Source organism: Terrapene carolina, unplaced genomic scaffold (genome assembly GCF_002925995.2).
Source record: "Terrapene carolina triunguis isolate 2854851 unplaced genomic scaffold, T_m_triunguis-2.0 Scaffold31, whole genome shotgun sequence".
NCBI lineage: Eukaryota > Metazoa > Chordata > Testudines > Emydidae > Terrapene > Terrapene triunguis.
The window spans coordinates 8,473,288-8,501,157 of NW_020664382.1; the positions used below are offsets into that span (position 1 = coordinate 8,473,288).

The 27,870-nt window shown below is 39.3% G+C and overlaps 1 protein-coding gene across 1 annotated transcript in view; it reads left to right on the plus strand.

Moving 5' to 3' along the window:
• Positions 1-794: 794 nt before the first annotated feature.
• Positions 795-27,870, plus strand: part of LOC112118629 (PAX3- and PAX7-binding protein 1) — a 34,401-nt gene continuing 7,325 nt past the window's right edge. The window contains exons 1-14 of the mRNA XM_024217020.3: positions 795-1,263; positions 2,096-2,224; positions 4,466-4,642; positions 7,213-7,434; positions 8,080-8,183; positions 9,561-9,781; positions 10,744-10,933; positions 19,000-19,123; positions 22,010-22,109; positions 22,649-22,764; positions 24,763-24,962; positions 26,027-26,171; positions 26,327-26,448; positions 27,567-27,643. Of these exons, the coding sequence (XP_024072788.2) occupies positions 870-1,263; positions 2,096-2,224; positions 4,466-4,642; positions 7,213-7,434; positions 8,080-8,183; positions 9,561-9,781; positions 10,744-10,933; positions 19,000-19,123; positions 22,010-22,109; positions 22,649-22,764; positions 24,763-24,962; positions 26,027-26,171; positions 26,327-26,448; positions 27,567-27,643 (2,321 nt within the window). The 5' untranslated portion in view covers positions 795-869. The remainder of the gene's footprint in view (positions 1,264-2,095; positions 2,225-4,465; positions 4,643-7,212; positions 7,435-8,079; positions 8,184-9,560; positions 9,782-10,743; positions 10,934-18,999; positions 19,124-22,009; positions 22,110-22,648; positions 22,765-24,762; positions 24,963-26,026; positions 26,172-26,326; positions 26,449-27,566; positions 27,644-27,870) is intronic.

Here is a 27,870-nt window from a genome sequence, read left to right on the forward strand (position 1 = left end):
CAACGAACCCCTGTTGCTTTGCCTCGGGCACCTCTGTGCCAGCAACACTGGCTTGCTGAGCCTGCCTGCCCACACCTGGCATGGAGGGACAGGCACGGATGGGTGCAGCCTCACCCCACTGAGTCTGTGTCCGGGGGTGGGGAAAGCACAGTGATCTCCCATTTCTGTGCAGCCAGTGGCCTATGCTCCCCCAGGCCATGCTAGCACCTCCACATTTCTTTGACAAGTTGCAGAATTTTAAAATAGTGTGTGCAGAATGTTTATGTGTTTGTTGGGTGCCTACTGCCCTCAGGAGTGAAAACACATCTGCAGATCACGCCTGGCTACATGTGTGGGCGCTGGCAGTGGCCACACACACTGGTTCCCTGCACGCCTCCCCTCCCGCCCCCCCGACCAGCCATGGGGCGGCGGTGCGAGACTCACAAGCCCTCCTCCCCCACCCCTAACGCCCTAGGCAAGTCACGGGCAGCGCCGAGCGCCGCGGCAGCCAATAGGAGTCAAGTTTCCACCGTCCTCAATAGCACTTCCGTAGTGCCGCCCTCCCTCCGAAGGCCGCCACAGCAGTCACGTGATCGCTCCCCCCTCCCTTGTTTCCCCGCTCACACAAGATGGCGGCGGCTGTGCAGGCGCGGGTGGGCGCTCTAGTCCCCCGCCCTCTATGGTTGCGCGAGGCACGCTAGCCGGGCGCGGCACTCTATGGTGCGGTGCGCAGTCGCTTCCCCTTGTCGCCGCTGGGGCTGGCTGGGCGGGCCGGCAGGTGGCGCTGTGACTGCCCGGTTATCATGCTCCGGGGAGGGGGAGCCGGGGCTGGGCCGCGGCGCGCTGCTGCGGGGCGAGTGTCTGGGCTGCGCGGTGCCGGGCCCGGCGGGATGTTCCGCAAGGCGCGGCGGGTGAACGTGCGGAAGCGGAACGACTCGGAGGAGGAGGACGAGGAGCGAGAGCGGGACGAGGAGCCCCAGGAGCCGCTGGGGGCGGACGGGCCCGGCGAAGCCGCCATGGCTCAGGCGGCCCCGCTCCTGCCGCTTCCCACCGGCTGCGTCCCCCTCGCCGTCCCCGCCCTGACGGGCTACGGGGCGGGGAGCGGCCTAGGCTCGGGCTTCGGCCCCGGCCTGGCCGCGCTGCTGCCCCCGCCGGCGCCCCCGCCACAGCAGGGGAACGGGCTGCCGGGGGCCGGGCGGGCCAAGGAGCGGAAGCGGCTGCGGGAGAACAAAGAGGCGACGGCGCCGCGGGCCAGTCTGCTCAGCTTCCAGGACGAGGAGGAGGGTGAGTGGGGCCGGGCCGCCCTGGTTGCACGTAGCCAGCCCCGGGAGGCCGTGCCCCGTCGGGAGCTCGCAGCTACAAACCTGCCGTCCGCCTGTCGGCTGGTGCTCCCGCGGTGTTAGGGGGGAGAGGAAAAAGGCCTATCGGTCCATCAGGCCAATCCCCCCCTGCCGGTATAGGCCCTAGTTCGTCCTTCCCGGGGCCACGTGTGACTGTGAATTTACCTATCGCGGTTTTATATTAAGGCAAAATGTTGAACGTGTGGTTCCCCCCAATAAGGACTAAGTGGAAAGGAAAACTAGCACTTAAGGGGGGGGGAATATCACAGTGATGCACAGTATATTGTTTAGGTAATAAAATGAGTGATAAGGTGTCTTCAATTTTTGATTTAAAAGTTATATAAAAAGTGCACGTGTGGGTTTTTTCGTTTGCCTTCTCTTTTTGAGCCTTTAAGATGCAATAGGGGGCTTATTTTTATGTTTTAATCTGCAACTGGGATAGTTACGCATGTTTTTAAGGAGATTCTCATGTATTGATGTGATTCCAGGAGTTTGGGCTTTAAGAACAACACCTGTTATCACAAGGCTTATGATGAAATCATCAGAGTTTATAGCACTGAAAATATGTGCAATTGCAGTGCCTACTTGTGAAAACTTTTATAGTTCTTGTATTTAAACTTTGAATTTCGACTTGTGGGATACTTTTGTTAGTAACTCTACTGTGAGGTTGTGCTGTGCACCACGTGAAAAGACTTGACAGATGGTAAATATTTTTGAGTTGTGCTGACCAATCTGTTCCCAGGTCACTTAGTGTTTTCCGATTTTCTTTGTTAAAGAAGCTGAAGAAGTTTTTAAAGTGAAAAAATCAAGTTACAGCAAAAAGATAGTAAAACTACTGAAGAAAGAATACAAAGAAGATCTCGAAAAATCGAAGGTTAAACCAGAAGTCAATTCTCCAGCAGATGGTAATTGCAAAAGTACTACTAGTAGTAACTTGTATTAGCTGAAAGATTAAATACTGTTCATAAAAATGAGTTGTGTTAAAGATACAGTGTCAATTCTGTAGGGGGACTGAGCATTTTAATACTTAGAGTGCTCTACATATTCAGAGCAGTCTGTATAAGCATTAAGTTAATCCTCATAAGCACCCTTTTGGCGTAGATGAAATTTATCCCCATTTTATTGATGTGGAGAGGTGAGGACACTTACTAGAAAGCTACACAGTGAATCCTCATTACAGCTGGGATGAAAACTGAGTAGTTCTTGACTCTCAAGCCTATGCTAATTAATTTAAATCACGCTTACTTCTATTTTCTAACAGCTAGAATTTGGAGCTGCATCTAGCACACTCCTCTGCCAGGATGTTCCCTCTCAACACAGGTGCTAAAAGGAGAGCATTGAAGTGAGGGAGAAAATTGAGGGGTTGGCAGAGTGGAATTCCTTACGTTGAAATCCTATGTTAGAAGAAGTGACCTATATCTTTGCGTTCCAAACTAAGAACTGGAACAATGCTCATGGGGAGGTGAGGCAGAGACTGAGATGAGAACAGGCTGGAGGAGTGGTTCTGCAAAAAGCTCTCTAACCATTAGAGTACATACCCTTAGAACCTTGAATAGAACGTAGGGTTCCCGAGTTTCACCATTCCTGCTAATAACCAAAGCTTACTGGCAAAGTGTGTGCTTCATTTCCCTCTAACAGCTGGCCCACATGGAGGATGGCAACCTACTACTGCTATCAGTTACTGTTAGCTTAGGTGGAGAGTCTGTGCTGTGAAGGTTCATGGCCTGCTGATGAATTATGTGAGACTCAGTATGGTTTCAAATGATGGAATTTCTATTTTTTCAGTTTGCTATTTTAAGAAAAAAACCCTAGAAAATTATATAAAAAATTCCATTAAAGGAATGTTTGTTTTAAAGCCAAGCACTCATAAGTGAGAAAATACCAGAATGCAACCTTCATTTGGCCACTGTGTGTATGTTGTTATGATAGTTTATGATCACGTAATTAAAGACTAACTTTGCCCCCTGGGATCCCTGCCTCAGTCAGTGCACAAAATATATGTTGCTCAGGGAGTCAATCATCATTGTGTAGTTAATAAGCCTGTTGTCTTTAGGACTCCTGCATCACTTGTAGCAGAAAATCTAGGCCTGCCCAGGGATGGCATGTAGAGGATGAGGCAGAGGACTGCAGGAAGTAAAAGGATGGTTTTGTAGTTTACTCAGTTGAATGGAACTGTGAAGAACTGGATTCTATCCCTACCTCTGCCATAGAGTACCTATGTGATGCTGGACAAGTCATCTAAACCAAACTTTTCACAGATGGCTACTGTGTGTTTCTCTCTTTTTTTGGTGCCTATCTTGTGGCAGTTGGGGTTGGATTTGCAGAAATGCTGAGTGTGCTCAACTGCAACTGAAGTCAGTGAGATCTGTGCTCTGAACAAATAAAGAGCTATGAAATGTTAAATTCTCTGAAAATTCAGGCCATAGGCATCTCACATTGGGCACCCAAAATTAGTGTGCATTTCTGACAATGCCTCTGTGCCTGTTCCCCTTTTGTAGAATGGAAATAATATTGCCTTACCTCACGGGTGTTGTGAAGATGAATGTATGTTTGTGAAGCACTCAGATGTTACAATAGAGAGTGTCATAGAAAAGCCCCTGTTGAAATGAATAATTATGTCTTCAAAGCAGTGTTTGAGTGGTGTGCAGTAAATCAGGTCTGGAGCCACACACTGATTAATGAGAATAAAATAAAATATTGGACAGCTGCTCATTCAGTGGGTACTGTCCATCTTGTGCAATGAGTGAGGCAGGGTTCCTGTGCAAAAAAAAGTGTGTGTTCAGTAATTGAAGACTGTCATAATGCATATGTATGCACAGGCAGCCTTAATTCTGACATTTCCTGACTCTCAAATGCTTGACTGTGTGAACTTCATATTTAATGTTTTCTTGGGTGTCTTCCTATCTGAGACTGGTCAGACTGTGTAGTGTGAACTTGAGAAGATTTCAATGTTTTTTTTTTTATTGAAGCCACAACATACAATGTGTTCTTCCCCTTGTAAATTCAGTAGTTAAAAATTAATGTGATTGTCTGTATCTTGTTTTAGATTGCTGGCTTAAACATAAGCATATCTGGTGGTATTCTTTAAAAGTGCTTTTAAAAAATGTTCACAGAAAGAAACTGAAGTATAGGCTTTTCTCTTACAGCTGAACAGGCCATAGAGAAAACAGGACAGGTTAAGGATGCAAACCAAGAAGATGGGACTGCAAACAGTGAACAAGGTGAAGAAGAGATGGAAGTCGAAAGTGAGAAGGAAGAAGAAAAGCCTAAAACTGGGGGAGCTTTTTCAAGTGCTTTATCATCTCTGAATGTTCTCCGTCCAGGTTTGTACTTTATAGTAAACCTAGTTTAGTGGGTTTGGAAATGCTGTCTCTAACACTTGGAATGTAAGTACTGTCAGCTGTATGCACTCTTCCCAAGCTCAATATCTACACACCCTCAAACAGATACTAGAAATGCAAATTTAAAAGTAAATGGAAGTGTCCACTTTCCAACGTTCATCCGTATTCTGCTGGTCCTGTGGAAGAATATAATTGCACACTGTTTTTGAAGAATTATGAAAACTGAACTGATTAATTTAAGAACTAAAATAGGACCATTTAATTTCCACAGAATCAAATAGCAGAGTTTAATGTGCTGAAAACAAAGGCTGTAACAAAATGTTTTGTTTTATTAAGTTAGGTATTTATATGAATTCCTTCAGGTGCCAAGTTCATGGCATAATATTTCAAAATAAATCAAAATGAAGCATAGCTCAAACTGGAGTCTCTGGTCTTTAAAAAACTAAATAAACACCCCGTCTAGTTAAAGCATTTGTTTTTTCTAAAACTTTGAAATATTGAACGTCCTCAAAATCCACCTCTATTTTTGATATTCTGGTAATTCTCCAAGTAACCTATCTTGTGGTGCAGGTTGGCATTATCCTTAATTTAGGCACCAGAAAATGTTCTTACACTTTTGACCCGTATTTGAGTGTCTTGAATGCTGTTAACTTGATTAAATAGAATAAGAAACATTTTCTTGAGATCCTAGGGACCAAAGAAATCAGTTTGAAATATTATTCTTCATGGATTTAATAACTGGCAAATTTGCACATTAGGAAACTTTTTGTCTGGGGAATAAGGTTGTTGCCTGCATGCTCACAATCCACAGACAGCCATAAACATGAAGTAGAGGGAAAAGATCTTATACTTGTGCCTAGTTGAAAAAAGAAAAAGATTTCTCCAGTCAACCCACCAGACTAATCTGCTTTGCTTTTAGAAGAAATAGCAAACTGATAGAGTGGGTACACTTCAGATAACTTCACGTTTAAATATATTACCAGTTCTAGCATATTCCTCCTTTTAAATTAAGGGAATATTTTAATCTGTATTCTCGAGAATTGGAATTAATGTTTTAAGCATGTTTACTGAAAATAGGTGGCTGAACTTTCCAAACAGAAATTCCCTCTCAAAATAATGTAACCTGGGTACACACAGCAAACTAAGACTGCTTGTACAGAGTTTTCAGGCATGTCTGCCGCCTTGTTTCCCTTATGCACCCAACTCTCCTTAGTTATCTTTGTCCTACTGTCAAATTCTATGGCAGGAGTTCTCAAACTGGGGGTCGGGACCCGTCAGGGGGTCACGAGGTTATTACATGGGGGGATTGCAAGCTGTCAGCCTCCACCTGAAACCCTGCTTTTCATCCAGCATTTATAATGGTGTTAAATATATTAAAAAGTGTTTTTAATTTATAAGGGGGGTCACACTCAGAGGCTTGCTATTTGAAAGGGGTCACCAGTACAAAAGTTTGAGAACTACTGTTCTGTGGTAATCTTTCTGAAGGGGCTAAACCTTGAGCAAAATGAGAGGAGAGCTGCTCTGTTTTTACCTCCTCACACAGCTCCAGACTCTTACTAAGAAGCTGCCCTTTCTCTGGGAGCACCTCCCTAGGGGAATCACCCTCCCCTCCCCCAGCCTAATGGGCTGAGGGAAGCAGAGCAGGGACTTTGTTCCACTGCTGCTTCTGGCTGTTACTGGGAGAGAGATGCCCAACCAGGACTTCCTATTCCATGCCAGTGACTCCAGGAGGGAACCCCCAAGTGCTTACCACAGAGGCTGAGGGAAGCAGAACAGAACTTCCTATTGGAGTGGGTCCAGCCTCCAGAGTCCCAATCTTGTTTAGCACTACTGTAATACAAATAACAGGAATTCTAGACTGATGAACCTTGGTTTGCTGTTTTATTGGAAGGTTAGTACCATTTTGGCTCCCCTAGTCATCAGGAACACATGAACAAGGGAAAAGAGCTGCCACCAACAATAGTTTGTGTCTAAACTTAGAAAATTTCAAGAAAGAATTGAATCTAGAAAACTGTCCACTTGGCTATATCAACTATATGCAACAGGTGACATTATGCTGTATGTATACAGCTTGTATATACTGCTGCATTTTCTGAAAGCCCGTGAAATATCTTTCAGGGCTTGCCTATCAGAATAGTTCCTTTTGGATTTTTTTCTCTGGTTTCCTGAACAGGGAGAAAAAATGTTTGCCCTTCTTGCCCCTGGAATGTATTAAAGAAGGCCTGAAACATATATATTTTTAAACTTTCTTCTGTTTTTCTTGTGGAATATCTTGTCTTCCCTGTCTTTGCTGGAGGACTCTTAAGTTCTTGCCAGCAGAAGGGGGAGCTTTCTTAGGCCTCAGTGGAAAGGGGTGAGAGTGCTTTAACCATTAAAAATCTTTTCTGCTTGGATTCATCTGTTTTCCTTACTGATAACAAATACTGATGAGTTGATGTGTCTGCAGTACCATTTTCCTCAGCTGGTGTGGCAGTAGACAAGTAGCAAAGAGTCTCAACTGTGAGTTTGGATGCAGTGATTGGCTGTTTAACCTTGTAAACATATGTTTCCAGGAGAAATCCCAGATGCTGCTTTTATTCATGCTGCTAGAAAAAAGCGTCAAATGGCTCGTGAACTTGGGGACTTTACGCCTATTGATAATGAGCCAGGCAAAGGCCGCCTTGTTCGAGAAGATGAAAATGATGCCAGTGATGATGAAGATGATGATGAGAAGAGAAGAATAGTATTCTCAGTAAAGGAAAAATCCCAAAGGCAAAAGATTGCGGAGGAAATAGGTAAAATGTTTTTTGAAGGAAGGTAGCATATCTAATAAATATAGAAACTATTTTCATTGTAGGTTACTCACCCTGACCTTTAGAAGCCCTTAAACAAAATGTTCTGCATAGCTAATAGCAGTTCTGGTTTCCCATAATCGACACTGTAGTTTGGTATAGAATATTTTATTTGAACTCAGTGTCATAAAACTTTAATGGTCCTTTTTAAGGAATTATGGTAAAGTAGAATCTAGCTAAGACACTCTCAATTTGCACACGAAAATGGCCCCTTTTTGCTTTTGAGCAAAACTTGGATAGCACAGTGCTTTTCTGAAGTTTCATGAAAACTTAATTACACAAAATATTTGTGGTGAACTTTTAAGTATAAACTAATTAAAGCTATGCTTGTCAAATGAACAAAATGTATCGTGCCATATTATTCTTTTGATTATTTACCAACTTACATGTAAAATGAATTTATGGCAGATCTCCTAGTCATGGAAGATTAGCAAGGTTCTACTGCATAGACTTGTAATAAGCATTAGATGTTTTTTCTTACTGTATTGTTTACGTAAATTTAACTATTGGAATTTGGAATGAAATATTCTTGGTATAAATCCATTATCTCCTTTTTTATCTTGTCTGTTTGTTTCCCCGTGTGCTCAGGTATTGAGGGAAGCGATGACGAAGCTCTCGTAACTGGGGAACAGGATGAAGAACTCAGTCGATGGGAACAGGAACAGATACGAAAAGGAATTAACATACCTCAGGCATGTATTCAGATAGTTCAAAAAAGATGGTATATTTTTTGGAAAAGGTATAGGATTTTTAACATTTCAGTGCATATATTGACTAAAACTTCCCCAAACTCAAACCAGTATTATGCTGGCTGGTATAATTTGATCTGATGAGATATTAGTGGTGTAACTTTAATTTATAAAGTCCTCTCATATGGAAGTAGGAGATGTCTTGCTCCTGCTTTCTATCCATTATGGAAGAGTAATGAGCATTGTGGTAGCATTGACCAGCACTTACTAGCTAACTAGGGCCAGTAAGTAACGAAGCTTTGAAGTGAGCTTTGTTTCTATTCTTCCTGTCCAGAATGTTAGGCATGCATGGCCCGATACTGCTGCGACTAAAGTCAATGGGAGTTTTGCCACTGATTTCAGTGGGAGCAATATCAAGTCCACAGTGGCAAGACATTATAATAAAATCTAAAGCCTTAATGAACATACATGTTCATCCCAGATGCACCAATGCCTGAGCCTAGTTTTGACTAGAGCTAGGGGAAATGTTTTGGCCAAAAAATGCAGATTTGGGTTGAATGAAAAAATGTGTGAATTCATGTCGGATTTACCAAACTCTTTTGGTTGGGGGGAAAACGTGTTAGTAAAAAGAAACCTCCCAAAAACCTCAAAACATTTAATTTTGACACTTTTTTAAAACAAAACATTTTGATTTTTTTATATTCAAATCAACTTTTTGTTTCAAAATTTACTATTTTCTTTTTTTAATGACATTTCATTTTGGATTCAACGAAAACTTTGACTCAGAATGATTTTTTTTTTTTATTAGTACCGTCAGCAAACTGAAAACTCATTTGTACAGCTCTACCTATGACCTCTTGGGGAAGACTCTTATGCCTTGTGGTAGCTGCAATTCGTGGCTTTGCAGCAATGGTGAAGTAGCTGGCTCAGAGTTGGAAGGGGACACTAGTTGGCCTTGAAAGCTGTTTTCTAAAATTGTTTGTAAGGGCTTTAATGGCATGTTGTTATGCTGTATTAACAGCAGAGATTAGTACAGCCTAGGATATTTAGTAATTGGGTGTTGCAGGCTTGCGGAAAGTAGATCTCCTCGTTCAGTAGTATGCCATGAGCTATTACTACAAATAACGATAACCATGCTAAGAAATTCTCCATGGAAGAGATTACTTCTGTTAATTACTGTACACCATAATTCTGTGAACACATCTTGGCTCTGTTTGTTCCCATCTATCTTTCATTAGGGGGTTATGAAAAATTTTAATAACCATTGTGATTTGAATAACTTCTGCCTCTGCATATAAAATGTCAAAACTAAATTACGAAGTAATGTTTTTAAAAGGAGTAACATAAGCATTTTGAGTATTACATGTCTTGTTTCTATAGGTTCAAGCAAGTCAGCCTACTGACGTGAATAATCTGTACTACCATAACTCTTACCAGACAATGTCTTATGGTTCATCGTATGGCATTCCTTACACTTATGCTGCTTATGGATCATCAGAGACCAAGTCTCAAAAAACAGATAATATACTTCCTTTCAAAACTCCCAGTAATGAGATGACTCCTGTTACTATTGATTTGGTAAAGAAACAGCTTAAAGACAGGTAGGGCAGACCATCTTTTTTAGATTTAAAAGACTTGTCCTCAGCTTTCTATTCCCTCAGGCACCCTTTAATCTCGAGCAAATGCAGAATTTCATCGCTGGAAAACCACTGACTTGGCACATCATTTAAAAAAAACAACAAAATGAAGATGACCTTGAAACTTTGTTCAAAAGTCTGCTTGGATTTCTTCTGTGGAAGTGACGCTTTTAAAATGTGGCAATTTGATCTTGTTGAAGACAGATCTGAGTTGCATCTTCTGGACACAGAAAAATCTTGTAGTCAAGAATTTAAAGGACAGTGAGATTTAGCTTACGAAGTAACATTTTTATAAAGTGTGTAAATCGGATTTTTTTTTTCCTGAATACATCATAATCCTACATTTTAGGCTAAAATCTGAGGGATTTTTAGGGCTTAAACATTGTAATCTCCTTGTTAGGTATCAAAAAGATCCTACTGCATGAACAATCCAATTGCAATGAGAAATATTTTACAATGAACAGCCCACACTTTTTGTAATATCTTCAAAACTGGTTTGTATGCCCCTTGTCTTAAAAACTTTCCATTAGCTGAAGTGAGTCTAGTCAGTGCAGTATAATAAAGGCTGTGTTATAGATGATATTTCTTGCTACATATAGCATATGCCTTTGCTTCTAATTTAATTTCTTAAGGCTCAGTCTTGCAAGGTTCTAAGCGCCTTCGACTCCTGTTGAGATTAACAGGAGTTGACTGTTCTCAGCACCTCGCGGAGTTTAGCCCATCATAACTTAAACTACTCTCCTTGCTGATAAGAACTGGAGAAGGGAGAAAGCATTGACAAATCACAGGTAGTGAATGTATCTTAAAAATATTTTCCTTATAGAGTTTTGGTACTTGTGCTCTCTTATTCTGAAACAGATTAATATCTCAACAGTTTGCGTTATATAGACTTTTCGATGAAAATTTATCTATCCATTGTCCCTCAGGTTGGACTCAATGAAAGAATTGAACAAAGCCAATCAGCAGCAACATGAGAAACATCAACAAAGCCGAGAGGACTCTACCAAGGCAATTGAACGATTAGAAGGGTCTTCTGGGGGTATTGGTGAACGGTATAAATTTTTGCAAGAAATGCGAGGGTATGTCCAAGACTTGCTTGAGTGTTTCAGTGAAAAGGTAAGGATGCAAAAACATTAATCTCTTTTCAATAAAACAGAAGTAGGGAAGCTTAGTACAGGCCAAACACATGCCTCCTTGTACTTACCCCCCCACACACACAAATAAAAAAATCTGAGCATACTCAACAGAAGGTTTGGTTTTAGAAGTGATGAAAAGTCACTTTTTCATCACACTAGGCTTGTAAAGAGAAGTCTCACTTTTACAGTATAACAGTTCTCTGGTGTACTTCCAGTTGGAATGTAAGTGCTGACTTGACTGAAATGTGTGGTGTTTGTTTTTTTTTTTTTTTTTAGAATGTTTAAGAAATTGATTTTATTTTTTTTATATTTACTCAAACACTTCCATATACACAGGTTGGAATGCCGTGTTAACGGATAAAGTTAGTATCCATTATTGGTGAATTGTTAGATTGCATTGAGGTAAAACGGGGTTGAGGTGCAACACTAACGTTTTCTGGAAGCATTAATGAGTGCCATATAACACGTTTCTGCTTTTTGCTGTAAATTTTCTGCTAGTAGACAGTTTAAAATATTCGGCAGGGTTCTGATATCTATTTGGCTGGAAAAGTTTTAGAATCAGCATAGCTAGCTGAAGATTTCAGAAGTTTTTAGCTTTTTTTTTTTTAAGGCTACTCTGTTGTATACTTCTAACTTGGAAGAATTAATTTTATCTCCCATTTAAGATAATGGAAATATCCTTTATACTTCAATTCTGTAAATATTAGTATTAATAGTTAATTTGTATGGAAATCTAATCTAATTTACTGTAGTTAAATTTGGTGAAAAGATTACATGCTAATGATCTTATGGGTCATGTGTACCTTACACAAGTGAATTGCAATACAGAGGAGAGAGCATAGATGTAGGCTTTATCACTCCTCTCTTCCTGAAAGTGATTTCTATTTTATATGCAATAGGAAGCTATTTATTACATAAATTACATAAGCCAACAGAACTGAGTATTTAGGATGGGGAAAGTGCAGCTTTTACTTTTCTATCTGTAGGCTTCCCTTCACACCTACCAAACATTCAGGTTGATAAAGCAATTGATTCTTACTATAGTGAGATTAGCTGCTGTCTGTTGCTCGTGGAGCTCTTCAGAAAATCCCCCATCTGTACTCTGAATCTTCACCACTACGTATCAAGCAGAATGCCTCTGAACAACCTCTGTGTAAGCACTTGAAACACATTACTCTCTAACTTTTTCTCTGAACAGAACAATGCCAGTTGAGACTTCATCTAATCTTTTTAATGTTAACAGTTAAACCAGTGATCAACCATTTAGGGGGGAAAAAATTGGGAATAAATAACTACCTTGGTCCTCAAAACTGAGCTGTGTGGAAGGTGGACTGTGTTTATTTCATTTGATCCACTAGCCATACTATATGCTGCTTAACTGAAGAAGCAAAATTTTTGAACCTGTAGCATTGTTAGCTGACTATAGGTAATGAAGTTGACAACTTATTACTGCCTCATTTTGTTGTTGTGTGTCTAAAGTACAATCCACATAAATTATGGATTTGGCTTCTCTTCTCAGACCTTGTCTTTATTCAAAAGTGCACCAGTTTAAAGGTGTGACTTTTTAAAAAGACTGATTTTAAACAACTGTAAAACAGCGTGGACATTTAATTTGTTTTAACCAGGTTTATTTAAAAAAAAAAAAAAAGTGTCCACACTGGTTTGCAGTTTAAATCAGTCTTAAAAATCACACCTTTACGTTGGTGCAGTTCTGAATATGTACAAGATATTGGTCTACACTAAAAAATTAACTGACCAGTAATGGACCAAAACCAGTTCTGATACTAACAGTTCAGTTATTTTCAACATTGGTGTAGGGGATCTGTTGCTGACAAACATGGGCAAAAACTGGTCAGTTTCCTACTATACATGGCGGTATTTGAGACTTGAATTTGTTAAATCTGCCTTCCTTTAGTATGTCATTGTCTGCTCTCATCTCTCTCTGGATGTTCTATAGATGACTTGTTAGGGGAAAAAAAGGCCTTAACTTTAACATTTGCTAAACCTCGTGCCTATATAAAGCAATACTTTCAATAAGTTGCCAAAAAAATTACTTGTAAACTAAGCCCTTGATTCTACAATTGACTGCACCCAAGCATAATCCTGCATCCATACAGAGCGACTTTGGCTTCAGTTGAAGTCCACAGAGATACATACACAAAGTGAAGTGTAAAATTGGGGCCTAATGCAGACAGTTTGACTAATATTTAAATGCAGCATGAAAACTTAAATATTCTCAAGGTTCTATGTATTCCCTAATTCTGTGGCCACAGAATTTGCACTGGAATCCACCGCCTGTTTTTTATAAATCTGTAATGTGTTACTACAAAGATCTGTAACCCATGAAAAGGTAAAACTGGGGGGCAGCATAAAATAACATAGAGGCAGCCACATTGCAGAATTTTCATATTGGGTCGTTAAAACCTCTTTCATTTTATTTAAATGAAACTGCAGCAGTAGAATTTCCAGTCTGAATTTAGAGATGCAGAATTTAGATTCAGGTTGCTCTGGACCTTGGGTATTTCATGTTGGCTTTAATTTGTTTTAAATTTATAATAATGCAGTTCATTTACCACTGTAGAAAACTTCACAAAATAAAATTTTTATTAAAGCTAATGTTAAAAAAATTACGTAGTACACAGATTAAGAAAATAGTGTCTGTACATCTGGGTATAGTGCTTAGATATCCACAAATACAAAGTTTGTTTTAAAAGTCATAAGATGCATATAAGGCATAATCTGCAATAACCCAAATTTAGGTGAATAAATTTAACAATACAGTTTAGATATTAGAATCCAAATACTCAGGTACGCCACTCATGAAAAGTTGTATAGAGATGGTTGTGGAAAGTAAAATATATCAATGAGTGAAGATTGTCCCATAGTAATTGAGAATTTAGGGTAGGTTTACTATTGACATATCTTGTTCTATAACACTGAAACTGGTGAGGATTGTGGTTAGTCGTTTTCACATTAATGCTGGCACTACAGGGAAACTTTGCATGAATGAGCACAAATGGGTTCATGACAATACATTTTTCTTCAGAAAGAGATTGAGTAGAGAGATGTGGAAGTTCTAGTGGTGTATAGACTTACTCCGGCAATAACGAGAACATTTTAGTTCTATAAAATCGATCTCGTCTCCCTGCTATCTTTGTACCTCTCCTCTCCTTCTCCGTCCCCGCCGGGGCAGAAATCTTTCTGAATTATTTACTTTTTTTACTTAGCATATTTTTAAGTATCAAACAGTTTTAGATATGAAAGAATTGCATTTCACACAACACTGAGGTGCAACCTATACTGTAGTAACTGTTACATAGGTTTTAGGATAAAGTAGAATCGTAGGACTGGAAGGGACCTTGAGAGGTCATCTAGTCCAGTCCCTGGCACTCATGGCAGGACTAAGTATTACCTAGACTGTCTATGACAGGTGTTTATCTAACCTATTCTTAAAAATCTCTAATAATGGAGATTCCACAGCCTCCCAAGGCAGTTTATTCCAGCGCTTAACCCAGGGGTTCTCAAACTGGGGATCGCGATTATTACATGGGGGGGGGTCGCAAGCTGTCACCCTCCACCCCGCTTTGCCTCCAGCATTTATAATGGTGTTAAATATATAAAAAAGTGTTTTTAATTTATTAGGGGGGTCGCACTCAGAGGCTTTCTATGTGAAAGGGGGTCACCAGTACAAAAGTTCGAGAGCCACTGGCTTAACCACTCTGACAGGAAGTTTTTTTCCTGATGTCCAACCTAAATTCCCCTTGCTGCAGTTTAAGCCCATTGCTTCTTGTCCTATCCTCAGAGGTTAAGGAGAACAATTTTTCTCCCTTTCCCTAGTAACAACCTTTTATGTACTTGAAAACTGTTATCATGGCCCCTCTGTCTTCTCTTCTGCAGACTAAACAACCCCAGTTTTTTCAATCTTTCCCAATAGGTCATGTTTTCTAGATCTTTAATAATTTTAGTTGCTCTTCTCTGGCCTCTCTCCAGTTTGTCCACATCTTTCCTGAAATGTGGCACCCAGAACTGTACACAGTACTCCAGCTGAGGCCTTATCAGTGCAGAATAGAGTGGAAGAATTATTTCTCATGTCTTGCTTACAGCACTCCACTCCAGAATTATATTTGCTTTTTTTGCAACAGTGTTACACTGACTCATATTTGGATTGTGATCCACTATGACCCCTAGATCCCTTTCTGCTGTACTCCTTCCTAGGCAGTCATTTCCCATTTTGTATGTGTGCAACTGATTGTTCCTTTCTAAGTGGAGTACTTTACATTGGTACTTATTGAGTTTAATCCTATTTACTTCAGACCATTTCTCCAGTTTGTCCAGATCATTTTGAATTTTAATCCTATCCTCCAGAGCAGTTGCAACCCTTCCCAGCTTGGTATCGTTCTCAAACTTTGTAAGTGTACTCTCTATGCCGTTATCTAAATCATTGATAAAGATATTGAACAGAACCAGACCCAGAACTGATCCCTGCGGGACCCACTCAATATGCCCTTGAAGCTTGACTGTGAACCACTGAAAACTACTCTTTACAGTTTTCCAACCAGTTATGCACCCACCTTATAGTAGTTCCATCTAGGTTGTATTTACCTAGTTTGTTTATGATAAGGTCATGCAAGACCGTATCAAAAGCCTTACTAAATTCAAGCTATACCACGTCTACTGCTTCCTATCCACCAGGCTTGTTACCATGTCAAAGATAGCTGTTAGGTTGGTTTGACATGATTTGTTCTGGACAAATCCATGCTGACTGTTACTTATCACGTTATTATCTTCTAGGTGTTTGCAAATTGATTGCTTAATTATTTGCTTCATTATCTTTCCGGGTGCTGAAGTTAAATTGACTGGTCTGTAATTCCCAGGTTGTCCTTATTTCCTTTTTATAGATTGGCGCTATATTTGCCCTTTTCCAGTCCTCTGGAATCTCTCCCATCTTCCATAATTTTTCAAAGATAATTGCTAATGGTTCAGATATCTCCTCAGTCAGCTCCTTGAGCATTCTAGGATGTATTTCATCAGGCCTTGTTGTCTTGAAGACATCTAACTTGTCTAATTTTTAACTTGTTCCCTATTTTAGCCTCTCCTTCTACTTCATTTTCCCTAGCATTCACTATGTTAGACGTCCAATTGCTAATAACCTTTTCGATGAAAGCTGAAACAAAAGTCATTTAGCACTTCTGCCATTTCCACATTTTCTGTTGTTGTCTCTCCCCCCCCCCCCCTCCCCCCCCCCCCAATTAAGTAACAGGCCTACCCCATCCTTGGTCATTCTCTTGCTTCTAATGTATATGTAGACTGTTTTCTTATTACCCTTTATGTCTCTATCTAGTTTAATCTCATTTTTGTGCCTTGGCCTTTCTAATTTTGTCCCTGCATACTTGTTATTTGTTTATTAATCCTTTTGTAATTTGATCTAGTTTCCACTTTTTGTAGGACTTTTAAAATTTCTGATCATTGAAGATTTCCTGGGTAAGTCAATGTTAAGGGCCAAATCCTGCATTGTCTTCCATGGATACTTCCATTCATTTAGCTGAAACTACTTGCATGACTAGTGCTCACACAACTAAAAGTTTGCAGAATCATGCCTTAATACTATTTTGGTTTAAAGCGCAGGGAGAATTTTAGGCAGTATGTAACAATTCCTTGTCCTGGCTAAACGTCAATTCAAGTTAACACCTCTTGCATTACATGCAGTGCTATAAGATCTGGAATGATCATAGATGATCAGAATCCTGACTCTGCATCTCATCCAAGTGATGGCAACTCCCACAGCAGAGTGCCCCACAATGCCATGCTGTCATTGGGATTTAACTGACTTAAGTTGGGTTGAAGAGTGCCACCTGCTGATTTGGTGCAATCACTTCTTGCAGGAGCTAGGTGGTTTCTTATTCCAAGACTTTTGCCTTCATGCTGCTTAGTTTGTGAGACGTTAGAGGGTCACAAAACAAGGAATGGCTTTCAGCCATCCTACTACCACAATTAACACGACACTGTTTTTGGCTCTCTTAAAAGGTAAAGATATTGGCCATCATATCTTGCTTTTATTGTATAGCTATGGAAAAGATGTGGGAGGGTGAGACTATTCGTGGATGTCCAACTGGATGTTAGTTAAATTGTATTGTAATCTTAATAATCACAGTATTGATGCATCACCAAAGCACACTTTGGAAATAATTGTAAATAAAAACTGATGCAAATGGAATGAGATACTGTGCACAAATCTCTGCACATTGATTTTTTTTCTTGTTTTATTTTTTTGAGAAAAGGTAACAACCAAATGTTAATGGATTAAATGCATATGAATTTTAAAACTGTAACAACGTAATAGGTAGTGTGAGCCATCAAGGTTAATCACCAGCTGCAATATTGTGGATATAAAGAGTACTAACTTCTCAATTTATTTGGTCCCCAGAAGGAATCTGTTTTGATTGTATTCAAACACTCATGCATAAGTTTAGCTTATCTTTTGAAGTTCAGACACTGATTGGAGGAAACCTCTGGGGACATTTTTAAACATTCTTTGAACTCTTCAGTTAAAATTTGTAGAATAAACTGCTCACAGGAAGAAGCTATTTTCTTTATGAACACAAAGCACAATAAAGCTAGTATATGTACTTCGCCCTTCAGTTAACATTACTTTTTGGTTACATCTGTTTTTGAAAAGTCTTGTAAATCTGAGTTCAGAATTTATTTAACCCTAGAAAATTTTTTAACTTTTTTGTATCCATTTGCTGTTAGTTCAAGAAGCTGTTCTGACCTGTTGGTGCTGATGTTCTCAGGCCAAGAATGCTAATGTGAAGAGCTGACACTTTTCTTTTTTCCCTTGCTATCAAGGAAAACCTGACTTGTAGTTCCTTTGGGTACCTGCAGTGGCCATTTCAACTACAGTACCTTTAGTGTTAAGCTTTGTTGGAGGAGTTTTCCAAATACTGACTCCAGTTCTAGGTTAGTTCAGAAAACATTTTTCTGAAGCCTTTCTTTATTAAAAAAAACTTGGATTTTAGGTAGCAGTAAAATGCTTGATCTAAAGAGCTGTAAGATTTTGAACTAGACCTATCTCAGAGGTAAGGAGGCCATACCATAAGTGTTTTAATGCCAGATATGAATACATTACAGGAGGTGTCTTGCCAAATAAACTAAGAATTACTGTTTATTGTATTCAAATAGAAATATGGCCAGTTTCAATTCCTTGGTGCCAGGAACAGGGATCACCCAACATAAGCTATGAGGCTGCTGTCCAACACAGTAAATTCTAATTGCTGTAATATACAATTACTTTAGAAGTAAAGGTACAACTGAAATACATTAGTTATTTTATTAAAAAGTGAGTAGCAGATCATCACAGACTTAGACTCCAGTCCTGCAAAGATTTACACAAGTGCATAGCTTTCCTACATGACTAGTACCATTGAAGTGAAAATTATGTTCTTGAGTAAATTTTTTCAGGTTGGAGCATCAGTTGTCATACACAATAGCATGTGGATGATGTTTCAATGATAAACTTCAGTAATAGTAAATGCGCTGATATCAATCATTGGCATTGATTTAGTAAGTTCAGTGTATGTTTTATTTCTGTACCGCTTATTGTCAATAGCGTACTTTCTCAGTAAACTAATTTTGAATCCGTATCTAGTATCTGCTGTTGTAAAAGTGAGTTCTGCTAATTGTAAACATTAGCACAAAACACTGTTTACAAGTGCATACAGTGAAGACAATCCCACGGAATACATTTGTGGCATTTATACTCTAGTTCTGCATCTCTTTAAATCAGCCATTAACTTACTATTCAGGCTTTTCGCACTGCTGCTCAATCAATGAAAACTACTTGTACAACTTTTGTATTATAACTGAAGGCCATTATTATAAACTCTGTCAAATGCATATATTGGCTCCAAAGATATCAGCTGGTAAAAGAAAACAACTGATGTATCTAAAAACTGCAACAGCCTACATTGCATCTTGGAATAGTATGGTACCCCAGACAATTAGGCACCTGAAGAGTTTGATATTACGTAGTGTGTTATATTTTTACAGGTGCCCCTGATTAATGAACTCGAGTCAGCAATGCATCAGCTGTACAAACAGCGAGCTTCCCGCCTTGTCCAAAGACGACAAGATGATATTAAAGATGAATCTTCGGAGTTTTCAAGCCATTCAAGTCAGTCCATCTTGAAGGTTTTTATTATTCATTAAACAACCTTGTTTACTTAGTATGGTTTAATTTAAAAATAAATACTGCAGAGCATGATTGACTTAAAACTTATCTTTTGTGACTAGAAGCAAATTCAGATTTTAAAGTATTCTGATCTGTTTTGTTTAAATACTGAGACATTCTTACTCTTGAGACTTTATCTGTCCTATCTGCTAGTCTTAACTATATATATTCTTTCTCTTTCCTAGCATTCAAGATATTTGAGAGTAGTGATGTTTGGAATGAAACTTTTTCCTTATGTCAGGCTCTCTTTTGACCTACTTAAATTAATGTAGATACAAAATTCATGATACATCTACCATTGATTTCCAAAAAGGATTTTTTAAATGTTGTTAATCTGAAGACTTTAAAAAAGTACAGTTTATTCTGTTAGCAATAAGTGTTACGTTTCAACAGTGTAAGTTTCAGACACTTAGCTTTGAAGTGCTTTTTCTTTTGTTTTCTTTTCTTTTCTTTTGTTTTCTTTGGAGGCTGGAGGATAGTTCCTTTCCCCTCTCAGCCAAATTTAAGTTGTAGTATTCAGGTGCTAACTTTGTAATATTACAAATACTTTATACACAATAGCCTCCTTTTGAGACCATTGCTCCAGAAGTGGAAATCAATTTAAAAAAAGATTGGTCAGTATCTCCGTTCTGGTGATCACTGTTAAATGCATAAAATAAGTTCTGCAAAAAAACACAGATGCTCGTTTTATCTACCATTTTCCTTGAGAATATTTTATTCTACATACTAATGATATCATGTAAAATTTCACTCAGGTGCTTTTGAAAACTTTTCCTGAAATTGGTAGATCTGCTTTTAAGGAGATTTCCATTTTAAAAGTGTTCATTGCCCTCAGTTTTTTTTTTTTTTTTAATATGTAGAAAACGTGTCCTCTGAGCAATCAAAAATTCACCTTGGTCCCCACTTTCTGGTATCCACATCTATACCCATTACCCATTCATCTATTTAAGAACAATCGAAAATGGATTTTGTACCTTGTTACAAAACTACATTCTCATGCCCACTGCAAGTCCCTTTTGAAATAATATTCATCATGTGCACACAGCCTTATTAACTCTAAAGTTAAAATCACTCGCCCTCTTTTGAGAGCTTAGTTGAGCATAGGCCTCGTGCTGGCTCTCCCATTTACCCTGGGTGCATTGCTTTGAGGCCTGTGATATGCCAAGCATGCTCTGAGCAAATTGCTTAGGGAGCCTACAGTGGGGCATGTTGGATTACAATGTGATTTTTGGGGATGGGAAGAGTCTGGATACTATCATAAAGGGGAAGCCTTATCTGAAGAATGGGAGCCCTGAGGATATATTTTGGTAAATAGATATACATAGATATATTCCTGAAATGTTTCAGTCCTGTCCTCCTCTCCACTGAGACTGTTAACAAGTGTCAGTCAGTTTCTCAATCAGAGGTGCACGAACACATCAACTTGACAATCAGCTCACTTTATTCCTTAAACCAAAAAATTGTTACCTTTGGAATGGACTTAAACAGGTTCCCCAAATGGTTACTTTACTCTGTCTTGTTACAATCTGTAACATAATCTTGACAGATGTAACATATTGAACAAATTACAACTTCACCCATGCTCTAAAGCAGCCGTTCTCAGCCTGTGGGTCGGGACCCCAGAATGGGTCACAACTCTGTCTTACGGGGGTTGCCAGGGCTGGCTTGGACTTTCCGGGGCCCAGGGCCAAAGCCCGAGCCTCAGCACTGGCGCTGAAGCCTGAGGACTCCAGCCCTGGGTGGCGGGGCTTAGGTTACAGGCCCCCTGCCTGGGGCTGAAGTCCTTGGGCTTCCGCTTTGGCCCTCCTGCCCGGGGCAGTGGAGCTTGGGCTTTGGTTATTGCCCCTCCCCGTTGGAGTGGGGGGCGGCAGGGCTCGGGCTTCAGTCCCTCCTTCTGGGGTCATGAAGTAATTTTTGTTGTCAGAAGGGGGTTACGGTGAAATGAAGTTAGAGAACCCCTGCTCTAAAGCTCTTGTTTTCCGAAAGGATTTACCTTTCTTAAATAGGAACACTAAGACAAATCAGCATTAACATTCTTAAATGATGAATGATTTGATAACCTGGTTTGGTAAGAATGCATAGCCTCAAACTACACAAAAATAAAGTTATCGTTGAAATCTTGTGATGTTTATATTCTAGTGGGTGGAATTTATCTCAAAGGTTAGACAAGCTGGAGACTCGTGTTAATTTCAGTCAGTGGCTTATCACTGTCTTCACTGATTAAGAGCAGAATTTAATGTAGCTAATCAGAATGATCCATCATTGAATTGTTGTTTTAAAAAAAAATGGAAAAAACTTAGGCTTTATTTCCTAGGAGTTTCAGATACATATCAAAACCTACACGTAACTTAGTGAACTTGATTTTATTCCAGGAAGCAAGACTAGATGAATAGGAGTCTGAGATACTGAATCTTTGTTACAGGGCTGCCTTTCTCTTCCCTCCCCCTCTTCTCTTCTCACTCAGTGTTTTTAAAATGTTGCATGCTGAATGCTATATTTATAGCAGCAGTACAGTTTTTTCCATTTTTGTTGTATCAAGCAGTTTAAACATTTACTGTTTTAGGCCACGGAGTGTTGATAACTTGTGAGCACCAGTATTAGAGGGGAAGACTGAAGTGTGATGAAGCAAGATTTGTATTTGAATAAATTTGGAGTATCTTCAATTTGAGATTCCAACTTCCATCACTACTTCTCTCAACCTCTAGTAGCTGCAGATTCAAACATTTGAGTTTGTCTGTTTTCAGCTGCTTCAAAATACAACTGGACAACACATTATTCCCTGTTACTGTAGATGAAAGTGTTTTAATTTCAATCAATGTAATCTTGCAGGTAAAGCACTGATGGCACCGAATCTTGATTCTTTTGGACGAGACAGAGCACTCTATCAAGAATATGTAAAACGGCGGACTGCGGAAAGGGAGGCTAGAAGGTACAGTACTGAGATTTCCTGACTCTCTTGGGGTCGCACCCAAAGGCTCCATGCAGTATCATGGAAATCCCTGCATGATGTAATAACGTAGGAAAGCGCTGTCCCCACCCTGGACAACTTAGAGACTGCTTTGTGTAGTGATGGAGAGAACATGTCAGTTAAATGACAAAAGTACATATCTGGTTTGTTGGAAGGAGAACTGTAACTAAACTTTCTTCTTTCATCCTAATCCCTCTGTCCAGGCACCTCGGCCCATGTGCTTGCCAAGGATATCCTCAAAGAAATATTCAGGCTTAGTATGTGGAAGCAGCCAATCAGATGGTACTTGCTAAAGTTACTGAAAATGCCTATAAGCCACTCCAGTCTTGCTGCAGTCCTTACTGCTTTTCCCTAGTTCCCATGGTGAGGGATGGAGAGGCTGTCTTTACTTTGGCTCTCCTGGGGTCAGGAGCAGGACCAGCATGGCTAAAACTCTCTTGTTCATTTGTACAAAGATCTTAATGATTGGTTTGTACTGTAATTGTATTGTTGCCTTATAGAGCCCGTCGTAGGCAAGCAAGAGAACAAACTGGGAAGATGGCAGATCACTTTGAAGGCCTTTCTAGCGATGATGAAGAAACTTCAACAGATATTACTAATTTCAACATGGAACGAGGTTAGAAAAGTCACTCACTTATTAACTGAACATGGAAATCCTAAAAATAAATAAATAAATAAATAAAAATGCATGTTACACAATATGGATTTTTTCTAGACTCCGAATGACAAGATAACAGAATCACAACAGTGACTTGAAGTTGTTTTTTTAAAAAAAGCATTTAATAAGAATATGGAACTTGATGGGGACAATATCAACTCTTAAAACCAAGTTTAACAGACCTGTTCTAAAATCATGTACAAACTCAATTTATTCTATGGAGATATTCTAGCTAAAATAGAAGAATTGCTCTTCCTCCCTTCTTGCTGAACAAGCTTGCATAGTAAAGGGTAACAACATGCCTCCTTCCCCATGCCACCATATATTTTTGCACAAATTCAGTGCTCTTTCTTTGCAAGTGTGAGTGGTTTCTATTGTATTATGAAACTGAAACACATGCTCCCTCTAATGACAAAGAGTTAAACGTTTAAGTTTGTGTGGATTTTGGCAATTCATTGTTCAATAGGGGACACTTGAACTCTGTCTTCTAAAAAACTATTTTTGGGTGATTTTTGGCATGATATTCTGTTATCCCTTAGAATTCTGAAGTCACAGACTTTGGTAGGACAATGTCTTTTCTGAAGTTCTGCATAAGTGTCTATAAGCTTATTGACAATTTTTATGGAGCTATGTTGCACTAGTAGTTTGAAATTTTAATATTTTTTTCCTTGCATACATGTAACTAAATGGGCTGTGTCGTGACTAAGCCCTGTAAGCCTATAGCCCTAAAATTTCCATTCTTTTAATTGGCTGTGGTTTCACAAAAACTGCTCTCAGTGCATAAGAGTAATCTGTTTGAGTTTTGTAAAGTGGAGTGTCTGTTTAGGTTTTGTGCAGGTACAATAAAACTGTGTTTAAAAACAATATTAACCTCAACTATCTAGTTAAAAACTTAGTGCCTGAACTGCTGTTTTAACTTGGCTTCTTGTGCATATATATGAGATTTAGAAACAGATACTATGCCTGCTCAGTATCTATTAAAGACTTCTAGTATATTCATATGACACATACCATAGATTCATTTTGGATTGCAAGATGCACAAATGGCGCACATATAACTGGGACATAATGGCAGTTAAAGATCTCTGGGACAACTTAATAGGTTCTTAGTTTAGGTATCACTGTTGTGGGAGCCCGGTGTAAAAGATACACAGTGAAGCACCATATAGCTGTAACACCTCTCATTGGTTTCTCTTTTGGAACTGAAGAGCTACAGGAAGGGCCCTTTGAAGTTTGTCTCCTTTATATTCTTGATGCTCTAACTCTAAACATTGTTTACAACAAAGAGAACTAGAGCTGCAGGAAGAAGGAATGACTAAAATGAAGAGAATGTAATAGTGTAAGAAAAGGGGTGAGAGGGAGTAAAAGGATAAAGCAGGAACTTGGACAGCTGCTAGGCTAGCAAACTATTAGTACAGTAAAAATACAAAAAAGTTCCTGTTAATTGTAATGTTCACTAAATGTGATATATGTATATTAATATTGTCAACAGTTCAATACACACACTCTAAGATCCACATGTCTGAATCCACACTTTCTGGAACCCTCATTTGACTGGCTAGTATTAAGGATGCCCCATCACACTTAGAACGTGGCGCATGGTTCTTCATTTTCACCCTTATTTATCATTATTGATACAGTCCCACTACTGGCTACTACTGAAACAAAACTGGCGGTGCTACAAAAGCTTACTAGATCTTAATATAAAACATATTTGCATGATAAAACAATATACCAAATAGACACTTGTAGCACCCAGGCACTGTTTGTGTTGCAGTGTGTGGGAAGAATAGAGGAGCAGAAACTAGAAAACTGATTTGTTGTTGTTGTTGTTGCTTTTGTCAGTTTCTAATTTGAATCTCCTTTAATTTGCTTGGGTAAACCACCTTATGGGAGCTCTTGCAGACGATAGAACATCAGCTTGTTACCTAGTTCTCTACACTTTTTTTCCCCTAGATCGCATTTTGAAGGAGTCCAGCAAAGTTTTTGAAGATGTACTAGAAAGTTTCTACTCAATTGACTGCATTAAATCACAGTTTGAAGCCTGGCGTTCCAAGTATTTCTCTTCTTACAAGGATGCTTATATTGGCCTCTGTTTACCAAAGCTGTTTAATCCTTTAATAAGACTTCAGCTCCTTACCTGGACTCCTTTGGAGGTAAGATACTGCAATTAAAATTAAGTGAACTGTTGTGCAGTGGAGCGTCATTTTTTCAAAACAAGGTGAATTACCCTCCAGGTCTTTTCGACTATGCCACTCTCAGGTCTTGGGCCTCAAGCTTATAAGGGGTAAGCTCTTTAGGGCAGGGACTTTGTTTTTGTTCTTTATGTACCACATCTAAACACAGTGTGGTCCTAGACCATGGTTAGGTCTCCCAGGAGATATGATTCATAACCTTTTTTTTTTTTTTAATGGAATCATATGATTCTTCCATGCTCAGACTGGGCCACAGACTGTTGTCCCCTGTGGTTACCACAGCAGGTCTGACTTAAGTTCAACACCTGCAGTTCTCTTTCCTTTGGGAGCAATGACAGTGGTATCCAGTAACCAAATAGCCTCCTTAAGGCGAAGTATTTATTTAGAACAAAAGCACTTAAGGGAAAACAGATCTTAAAACATTTTAAACTTGTTTACATCAGGATTCTGTAGTTAATATGGTATCACTAGCGTATTCCATACTGGGGTTTTGTACAGAGTGGTAGCCAATGATTTGTATGCCACGAAAATAAGAAAACAAAGTACTTTACATCTCTCTGAAATAAGTGAATACCCTCCCCATTTTGTTAATGGGGAAATTAAGGCAGAGTGGCTTACCCTCAGTCACGCAGAATCAGTTGCAGAAATTAATAGGGCCTAAGTGCTTTGTGCTTAACTAAGGTATTTTGGGCCAGATAAAGATGCAGACAGAAGTCTGCATTGAATTCCATGCGAGTTAGGTGCCTTTGAAAATCCCATTAGGTGCTTAAACACCTCTTAAAAATCTGGCCCTTTGTCTAATGGCTAACGTGCTTAATACTTTTAGGATGTCGAGGATACTTGGCACATAATTCCAAAGCTATTTTTTTTTCTTTTTAAAAGGAGAAAAAAACTTAGGCCTTCAAGTGTATTATGCTGATGTTTTAGGATGGCTAAATAAGTTGTTCAGGCTCTTTAAAACTACTGTTGGCCTCAAACAATGTTTAGATGTATGGGATTAACGTCAGCCTTATTAATTTTAATAGGGCAAGTGTCAAGATTTTGAGAGTATGTTGTGGTTTGAATCGTTGCTATTTTATGGCTGTGAAGAACAGGAGCAAGAGAAGGATGATGCTGATATTTCGCTATTACCTACCATTGTGGAAAGAGTTGTTCTCCCTAAACTAACAGGTATAACTTAAAAATGCTATTTTGTAACTTCTACAAATATTAAACCATAGTAAATACAGGAGAAAACAACTTTCGTATGATTTAACTGTCTTAATACCTACTTTTTGAGCACCTGCAAAGAAAACTGTGTAGTAATTCTTAATTATTTTTACTAGTACTTGCTGAAAGTATATGGGACCCTTTTTCTACGACACAGACATCTAGGATGGTAGCAGTTACACAGAAACTAGTAAATGGATACCCTTCAGTGGTAAACGCAGAAAACAAAAATACACAGGTAACATTTTTTTTTCCCCAGTCACACTTGTTTGGGAATCTGTTTTATAGAATTTATGCAGCATAATGAGAGACATTACACACATTGGAGCAAGGAGCAGAATCTTACAACTAATGGATGTGTCAGTGCCCAATTCCGTAGCACTAAAGATCCAATGCAGCAGCTGGGGGAAGTAAACCAGGAAGGGAGCTAAGCCATTTGAGTCTGTACAAAATGTACAATAGGATTTGAACAGGATGATTCAAAATGTACCAAACTTAGTTATGGGGCTTATAATTTCACTTTAAGGTTCAGTTGGAAACACCGTTGCTTCAGTTTTCATAGCATATTGTATTGATAGAACCTTCTCTAGATTGAGTTCCCCATTTGCTTGTCTTATATGATAAAAGAACTTGTCTTTGACAACTTAATGATATTTTGCAGTGTCGTAGCCGTATACTTACAGTATCGGAGTTAACGGAGTGTGAATGCAAACCTTAGAATAATAAGAGAGAACTCCCAGCAGAGTTGATAGATTAAGACTGTGTAAGGGTTGGTCTACACTAACCCCCCAAATCGAACTAAGGTACGCAACTTCAGCTACGTGAATAACGTAGCTGAAGTTTGAAGTACCTTAGTTCGATCTTACCTCGGTCCACACACGGCAGGCAGGCTCCCCCGTTGACTCCGCGGTACTCCTCTCGTCTAGCTGGAGTACCGCAGTCGACGGCGAGCACTTCCGGGTTCGACTTATCGCGTCCAGACAAGATGCGATAAGTCGAACCCAGAAGTTTGATTGCCAGCCGCCAAACTAGCGGCTGGGTATAGACATACCCTAAGACCCTGATCCTGCAAATTGTTAAGAATTTGTTTAAAGTTAAGCACAGGAGTAGCCACATTGACTTATGTTCCCTTTAAACTGAAGTCCAGTATTTTTACTGACTTGTTAATTGTAGATATTTCCAATATTTGACTTCAGTGGGACTACTCGCATACTTGAAGTTAAGCATGTTTATGTATTTTGCTGAATTGGGGCTTAAAGCACTTTGCTTTTTTAACTTCTAAAGAGATCTTTAATTTAGCTAACAACCAAAGCAGGACTGCAAAAATTTTTAGCATTTTCATCTCAACTTTTTCAGACACTTTTGAAGGCCCTGTTACTAAGAATGAGAAGAACGCTAGATGACGATGTATTCATGCCATTGTACCCCAAAAAGTAAGTTGCTTGTTAAATGTGCAAAACAGCCATAAACATCTTGATTGGCAATACCAGTTGCCTTTTGTCTTGCATATGGTAGCTGAGGCTTTTTCATAGCTCTGGGCTGGTTCTTAGTTTTGGGTTATAGTGATTTTTTTTCAGGTTTAACAACATACTGTAAGACTGTAATGAGGTGAAAATAATGAAGAGATTATTTGAAACTTTGGAATTTTTACTATAGTTTG